The sequence below is a fragment of the Pomacea canaliculata genome, linkage group LG9, assembly GCF_003073045.1.
Source record: "Pomacea canaliculata isolate SZHN2017 linkage group LG9, ASM307304v1, whole genome shotgun sequence".
NCBI classification, from domain to species: domain Eukaryota; kingdom Metazoa; phylum Mollusca; class Gastropoda; order Architaenioglossa; family Ampullariidae; genus Pomacea; species Pomacea canaliculata.
In genome coordinates this window covers 23,763,789-23,772,606 of record NC_037598.1, presented here as the reverse complement: position 1 = coordinate 23,772,606, position 8,818 = coordinate 23,763,789, and the positions used below count along the sequence as shown (strand labels likewise).

The 8,818-nt window shown below is 42.3% G+C and overlaps 1 protein-coding gene across 1 annotated transcript; it reads right to left on the bottom strand.

The window, feature by feature from the left end:
* Positions 1 to 955: 955 nt before the first annotated feature.
* LOC112571671 lies at positions 956 to 6,446 on the bottom strand. Its single transcript, XM_025250853.1, has 3 exons — positions 6,290 to 6,446; positions 3,941 to 4,160; positions 956 to 1,018 (listed from the first exon to the last, which is right to left on the bottom strand). Exons 1-3 carry the CDS (start codon positions 6,378 to 6,380, stop codon positions 997 to 999), a joined length of 333 nt encoding a protein of 110 aa, XP_025106638.1. The 5' UTR covers positions 6,381 to 6,446; the 3' UTR covers positions 956 to 996.
* Between the last annotated feature and the right edge of the window lie 2,372 nt (positions 6,447 to 8,818).

The following is an 8,818-nucleotide window of genomic DNA, read 5'->3' as shown; positions in this document are numbered from 1 at the left end:
AACCGATTTATTGTTGATTACTAAAAATACAATCTCATAACTTAACAATAGTGAAATTTAGTTAACTGATAATTCTACCATTCCTCTTCCTAGTTTAACAAATTAAAAAAAATAATTTATTAGTAATAATTATTTTTTTCTAATCATATGGTAATACAAGTTCTTACCTTTACTTTGAAAACCCTGCTATTTCCTGAGGTATTTCTGACAGTTTAACGGTTTTATTTTTCTTTTCGTAAACCACAACGGCAGCCGTTCACAATTTTTTCTATACATCAAGCCAAGACACGAGAAAGAATCAGTATCCAAGTGTGAATGGTCACGGTGCAGAATGACTATGTAACAAGTTGATGCCGGGCTGAGTGTCTGTGATGTGATGTATCCCTGAGTGTCTACTGTCGGTGACACAGAGTGAGCCGGGACGAGACTCCGAGAGAAAAGAGTTCCTCGCTTTTTCAGTCATAGCAACTGGCCGTCTCACAGCCTGCTCACACATGCGCACTGACACCCGCGCAACTTGTATTTTGTCTGTGGCGAGCTGGAGAGACTTTCTGTATGGGAAAACGGTGTGTGTGTGTGTTTGTGCGTGTTTGTGTGTGTGCGTATGTGTATACGTGTGTGCGTGTATGTACATGTGTGCGTGCGTGTGTGTACGCGTGTGTGCGTGTGTGTACGTGTGTGTGTACGTGTTTGTGCGTGCGCGTGCGTGTGCTGGACAAGTCCTAGTCATACAGACTATTCAGCAAATACTTTATACAACACGTGCCGTGCTATTATTTCTCTCCTGAAGATAACACATTTAAGAACTGTGAGTTGATGTTGTGATAGTAACATGAACAAAGCTGTGAAGACATCAGTGTTGAAAGCGGCGATGAAGAAAACGAAATGATGATAATGGAGATGTAAACAATAACATTAAAGATAACAGGAAATAAAACAGATCATCAGGACCTACCTTTGCGACATTTGGGCGGTGAAAGCTTGCCCTTGTTCTCCTTATTCTTCTTTGTCTTGGTTACTGAAACAAAAATAAAAAGAAAAAAGAACAAATTTCACATGATCAGAAGCAATAATATTCTTTATTTCACACACTTTGACTACAAATTAGTGTGTGTGTGTGTGTGTGTGTGTGTGTGTGTGTGGGGGGGTGTATTTGAGTGAGTGATTGAGTGGGTTAATTGTTATAACTAATAATTTTATAATCTTAAATACTCTTTACAAAACCTGTTGAGATGTTAGTGAATGAAGGAAGAAAAAAATGTGCTTTTAGTTCTGCTTAATACAAAAGCTAATCTCAGAGGTGGTATTTCGAAACTGATTAAAAGATAATTTTCACTCCTTAATTTGAAATAATAACGCAAAAATTACAAAAATATTGTTGCTTGATTGTAGGAGGTAGTCTGTAAATAATTACAATCACACGTTAAGCAGGTGTAAATCTTGATACAAGGCAGGAATGCGAGTAGAAGCGCGTGGAGGGACCTTCAGATGCAAACGCCAGCTCAAAACAACGCACGAGCACAATCAGCCTGTCCCCCCCAGGTCAAACTCAGGACAAACAAACAAGCATGCGCGTAAACACAAGAATTTATGTGTAAACAAATAATGCACACAACCATGCGTGGCGAAATACAAAGCCTCACAGGTTCATGTTATGACCACTGATCTCGTAGCAAGACAAATAGGAGTTTGGGCAAACGTGCAAGCTACAGGTGGTCAAGATTAAAAGAAAGGGACAAAGAATGCAAGACGATGGTGGGGAAGCGAGTATTAAGTTTGTGCAGAGCCCTAGCATCTCAGACTCCATCACGGCAAAGCAGCCGACACTATTGACAGGTGCAACATGCAACGAAAGAAATTGGATTGGGAGTTCTTGCTTGTTGTTGATTCTCATCACTTCCTTCTTCTTTCTGTTGACCTTTAAACCAGTCTTCTCTGCTTCCTCTGCTAGCTTACTCAGTTTGGTTTGTGCATGTTGTTGCCAATGAGACAGGACAGTCTGCAACATGAATAACTCCTGTATGGGACAACGATGTGTGCGCTTGTGTTCGTATGTGTGTGTACGTGTGTGTTCGTATGTTCAAAGTCCAGGTCCTCTAGATGTTTGGTGAAGGTCCTCTGGACACCGGTGTTGTTGTCCTGGGTTGTCTTGAGAAAATCCAGTCTTTGACCATCAGGAAGATTGTTGGTGATGATATACAACCCTCTTTTACACAGGTCTTCGTTACGAAAGTTTTAGTGGGTTTGCCGTTGTGAATAACTTGGCATTACCATGGTTACCAATCTTGAAATGCAAGTTAGCGAGTTATGGCCCTTGCTGTTAATAAAGAAGTTAGTTCAGCAGTGCCAAGTACTCTTGGTCAATTTAGTTCATTACCAGCGTTAATGAGTTGCCTTTATTAGATGGAATTAGTTTATTGTTAGATGAAGTCAGATGATTGTTAGTGAGTGGGAGCACTTTGGTAGTGAGGTTAGTTGAGTGTCATGTCGGGATGTTAGTTGAGGGTCATGTCGGGTCATGCTCAGTAGACGATGATGAGGTACCTTGAGGACTAGCTTTGGATTTGGGCGGGATGTCTAGCTGACTACGGATGGGCGGCACCGCAGCCTGCTGCTGCAGCGTGGCCCACACTGACCCCGTGACACCTGCTGCAGTACACGCATACACCAAACACACACACACACACAAACACACACAATCACACGTACACATTCACAAATAAGTCTATACCAATGGATATGCTAACATACAAACATACATCTTACACAAATTCATTTCATCCCCCACCTACCTATGTAACACACACACACAGATTGGGTTCAAACACAAAACACACACACATATGTAAATAAACGCAAACGTTGCCCTCCATACAAACTACACAGCTGCATGTGTGTGTATGTGTGTGTGTGCATGCGTGCTTACATGCTCAGAGGTCTCATGCAATGAAACATTGAGCAGTGAGATACACCGACAGGATGCTCTAATGGAGGCTACATCTACAGGAGGCTTCTACCAGGTGATTTGTGTCTGCACATCTCGTGATGCATGATCGCTACAACCAAAAACTCGGCAGCAAATCCTCTACAACATGTCTGCACTCAGATTCCTCTCTAGACAAGACGATTAGAACGGCAGCATGCATGTTATCATGATCATCTCCTCCCCCTCCACTGCCCCTATGGAAGATAACCCTGATCCTCCAGCGATTGTGAAACCTGGCCACAGTTCAAGAAAGCAATAAACCAGACTTCCACATCACAGTGTATGGCCTCCATGCATCCCGTGGTTATATTTGTGAATGATGACTGAGCCAAGCAAAACAGTTCGCAAGATTTCAATTTCCTTCTTTGCTTGCAGGACCATCGTGTAGATCGTACATTTCCTAGCTCCCTTCCCACTCAAAATTATTTTACAGAAGACTGTCTTGTAATGCCAGCATTAAGAACATTCTAAGAAGTGGTTCAGCGGTCTAGAGCCAGATCCTGGCTCGACTGGGCCTGTGACTAAAAACTGCCCCAAGTGTATATATATACACAGAGAAGGAACTCTAGCTTTAAAGCAGTAAGACATAGGGGATTAAGCAGTCAGCTTGGAAGAAGAGTGCACTGGTGGACCATTCATCGGCAACACACTTCTGTCTTTTAAAAACACATCGAGACAAGGGGAGAGAGAGAGAGAGAGAGAGAAACACTGAAAAATTCGAACTTAAACATATCCGAAAACATTTTCAATTCACAAAAACCACCCACAATTGTAAAAAAAAAAAAAAACCCCAAAAAATTAAAAACAAAAATAAATAATACCCAATAGAAGAAACTCAAAGAAAAACATCCTCCTCAAACAAACAAACAAACAAACAAACAAACAAACAAACAAACAAAACAAACAAACAAACAAACAAACAAACAAACAAACGCAACAAAAAATGATGCTTACCATTTTTCTTGTTTTTCTTCTTCCTGTTTCGTCTCCTCCCGCCGACTGTGATGAGCGCCGCTTGACTGTCCAGATGGTCGGACAGCGCGCGGTTGATGACATTTTGTAATTTTCTCCCTGAGAGGGCCCCTCATCTCCCCGATCCACGTGCGGCCCGCGCCGCACGACTTACTCACGCTGCATGTTGGTGCTGGTACTGATGTTGGTGCCGAAGTGGGAGCTGCATAACAGTGGCAGTGCACAAAGGTCATAGTCAGGGCGATACATGTCTATATTTCTGTCGACAAGTTTGCAAGAAAAGAAAAGTAAAGAAGAAAAGAAAAAAAAAAAGAAGAAGAAAAACGAAAAACAGAGAAAGAGAGAAAGCGGAACATCTTTCTTGAATAAGCCTTTTTTTTTTTTTTTAAACTGATGTTAAAGAAAGAACAATGCGAAGAGTCGGTGCCACAGACTTTGTAGATGATAGAAGTGTGCTCGCTGTAATAGCATGGAGCAGTAAGAACCACAACTCTGTATTTTGCCAAGAGTTACCACCCTTGTGGCTCCTCTACATGCTGAAAGTTGTTGTTGGCTCTGATTACACTTGACTGATGAGAGTACTTAAAGGCTGATTGTGTTAACGAAACAAAGTGACCAGTGGTCAGCGTGGACATATTTAACTGTAGTTACATCACAACTGGCGGGCTAATGAGAGAAATAATTAACTTTGAGATGTAAAGTTGTGCTTGTTTCATGATTGCTTAATGAGTCAGAATGTTTTTATTTGTAAATGTTGTTGTATTCAATACCTTCAATGTGTTTTTATGCGAAATGATTGGATGCCTTTGACTTTTAAAAACACATAAAATGAAATGTTCAATAAATTTGATAAAATTCGTTAAGAATCCAATTAGATTTGATTTTGAACATTTTAAGTGTTTTACAATTATCAGAGCATACTTTCTAGTGATATAGGTCTAATCTATCTTTGCAAAAGCAAAAATGTGCAGGTAATAATAACTGGTGGGGACACAAAGCCGTCAATTCTAGAACCGAACAACTATGAATGATCACGAGAAAATCCATGGAGTAAGAGGAGGAATAAACACACTTCTTATCAGGATCTCATCCATGGAGCAAGAAGGAGAGTTAACATACTTCTCATGGAGAGTGCAGTCGTTGTCCTGGACACAGACTTATCCCATATCTCAACATGTAGAAGTAAATGTAGCGACAAAGCTAAAGTCCGTTGACGAGAAGACTGTGAAGAGTGCACGGCCCGCAGATCAGAAACAAAAAGAGAAAATCGCAGAGAAATGGAGACAAGCGAGATGATGGTGAAGAAGTTGCGATGAGATAGTGGAGAAATGGCCTCCAGGTAAAAAAGACTTGGTGCAATGATAAAACAACCCAAAACAGAGGTATACAGAGCAACAAAGAGGTGTAGGACAAGAAACACCAAACTTGATGAGCAAAACAGAGATCATTCCCTCTCTAGCGAGTGAGGTGAAGGACATCACTCTCATCAACCAGTTAACATTTGACAATTACCTATACACAAGTCCGTGATTACACATATTCCAGCCCACCTTATTCAAAACCTCGCTATAACTGTTAGCTCTGGATTAGAAAGGCGATTTATTTCTGTTCCAACAACCATACACAAGACTGACTTGTTTTGAGTGTAAATACCTGCAGAACAAAATGTCCAGACCTCTGTTAGTTTTTGAGTATGTATCTTTCTAGAGCGAGATTCGAGTCAGAGAAGTTTAGGGTCAGCTTCAGATGAAAGTTAGATGTGAAAGGTTAGCCGATGCCATCAGCAACAATGAGAAAAAAGTATTTTTATCGCGATTAACAAGGAATTCTATCAGACGACCAAAATGAGTATCGAAGCTTTGCCAGATGCTAAACACTAGTTTCTAGTGGAAGAAGTTTCTAGATAACAACCAAAATGGCGTTTGATTCTTCTGTTATGCTACTAACACATTTGGACTTACTAGTGGGGAACTATGCTTATCACTTGCCACTCTTGCACCACGTGGAAGCAAGGGTTTCAACGCTGTCGAGAGTTTTAGCAAAACCTTCAAAAACGCGAGTTTTAAAAGAAAACTTTGTGAACTTTTGCAACGACGCAGATAGAGATATACACCAACAAAAGAAAAGTCATTCCTTTTGCCAGGCTTACAGTGAATCATCCACCTGGCCTGGTAATTCCAAGAGCATGGCTTTTATGAGACCGGTTTCCCGAGTGCTCTCATCCACCCCCCAAAAAACTCCCTCCCCTAACTATTTTCTACCTACAGAGCGGTAACAAGGTTCCCAGGGGAACACAGTCACTAAAATATTGTCAGGTGAGAAAAAACTTACTGCAAACCGTTCGATTCAACTTGTGAAGAAGTCCCAGAAAGTCGGTGTTGTAGCGATCGAGCAGCAGTCCTTGCACGCGAATCTCATTCATAGTGAGCCAAGCCTCGCGACCTTTTGCAGGACTTCGCGAGATCCGGAGCTTTGCCAAAAATGTACACCGGGCCTTGCTTGCTGGCTGGCTGCGTGCGGGGAGGATCAGGCAGTGTCTGGAGGCTGTACAGGTGAGGTGGATACCTGGAACAACAGCCTGCCAGCATCTCTGCCTGCAACACCAGCATGCATGCACGTGCGCTGCTGTCAGCGCGGGAAGGGAACTCACCCTCTCCCGGCCTGAGCTTTCTCTCTGCACCTTTGGATGTGTCATCGGGGTTTTCGTCTCCTCGCTCCATCAGTTGATGGTGGTTTTTCAGAATTTGAAAACTAGGACGATTGCAAGTTCTTTGTCAAACGAAAACGTAGTCAGACGTTTGATGACATCTACATTCACTGAAATACAGCATCTAACTAAGGTGGGCAGGGTTACCTTTCTGGTGTGTCTCCACACAAACTGAAGTCACAGTTAAAGGGTGGATAATAAGAACAGAAGTTGGAGTGAAGCATGTATATATAAAACACACCCCTACATACAAATACACACACATATAATATATATAAAACCCCTACATATATATAAAACACACTCCTACACACAAACACATATATAACACCTACATATATGTATAAAACAGACCCCTACACACAAAAACACACATACATGTATTAAAACAACCCACCCAGCCCAACACAAACACACACACACATGAAAACCATCCTACTTCTTTCTTTCTCTTCCTCTCTCGCTTACACACACACACATATACACAAGAAAATCATTTTATTTCTCTATTTTTCTCCATCTCTCTCTCTCTCTCACACGCACACATACGCACACAAAGAAAACTATGCTATTTCTCTCTCTCTCTCTCTCTCTCTCTCTCACACACACACACACACACCTTGCTTTCTTTTTTTCTTTCTCTCTCTCTCTCTCACAAACATAAAAAAACCATGCTAAGTCATCTGAGCTCTTTGGTGGCTGCTGCTGCCTGTCCTTGACCTTGCACCAAAAAAAGATCACCCTGACCTTCATAGTGTTTAAAAGTTGTTGAACTTAGCCCCATAACAAGTTTCACAGGTGGCAAAGATTGAAACCGAGGCTTGGCTTAGCGCGGACTGTCCACGTCGCTGACGTCACGCTGTTTTCCCTTCACTGAGACCTTGACCAAAAAAAAAAAATAAATAAAATAAATAAAAAATAAAAATAAAAAATTTTGGCGACCTGGATGACCCTGACAAGACCAGGGGCTCAGAAATCGATCTTCTGTCTACACCTGTCTACACCTGTTTGTGCTGGTGGCTGTGGGGTTAATCTAACGCGTGACTCGCCGACAGGTAAACAGATGACAGCAACGGCATCCGAACCTGAAGGTGCGCAGTCGACACGGCGATGTCCAGCGAGCAGGTGACCCACTGTAGAGTTGTTACCTGTTAGGGGTGGGGCTAGGTAAGGCACAAAGACAGAGACAAAGATGGGCACCACCCTTGCAGACCCCTAGAAAAATAAGACTGACACATCACTCTCTTCAGACCGTAAGCTGATGGGACTAATTTATGTAGAAAGTGTAAAGATGCTCCACTTGTATTTCATAACAAGAATCGAATCATTTAATGTGTGTAACCTGCTTGTTAAAGCAGGATTCATACAGAAGCGAAGCTGGTAGACTGTATTTTCGTTTTGAATACACTTTGATTACTGTTGATTACTGGCCTTTGAAGGAGAGAGACTGCTTTGATTACTGGCCTTTGAGAGAGAAAGAGAGAGAAAGAGAGAAACGCTAATGGCCATAATCAAGAAAACATTCATAAAAATAGTACATAATGAATTCTCTTATCCTTGATTAATCGTCTCTCTCATTATCACCGACTCTGTAGAGAAACATCTCCACATCCCACTTAACATTCCATCACCCGGATGGAGCGAGCGCGTGCATACCCGAAAAAAAAACTGAAGTCGTTTTGTGCTGGTTGTCTCCCATGATCGACGACGCCAGCACACCTCGGCACCACGATGTGTTGCGTGCAGCAGTCGCCGCAGTCGCGTGCAGCGCGCGCCAGAGCGAGCCCCGGGGTCGTGGTTGCTGTGCAGCAGAGCGAACTGTCGCAGCGCGTGCTGTTCACGTTCATGTCTTTAAAGTACCTGCGGGCTGCCGCACACAGCAGGTGGCGCTCCGTTCTGCCAGACTGAACATCTTTCAGTGCTTTTGGGGTGTTTTGGGTGGTTCTCTGTGGTTTTGTCCCGACGTCAGCACTGGCTAGAGCTTCCCACCGTCTTTTACTGTTGAATTTTTCAGAAAACTTCTTTGCCTGTATGACAGAATATTGCGAGTCCAGGACAATGCCGGGGAAGTTTGGAGATTGCAACAATTATATTCTCCTTTTAATGCAAGAAATACATTTTGTGTTGTGTAGCTGTGCCGTCATCTGCATCAT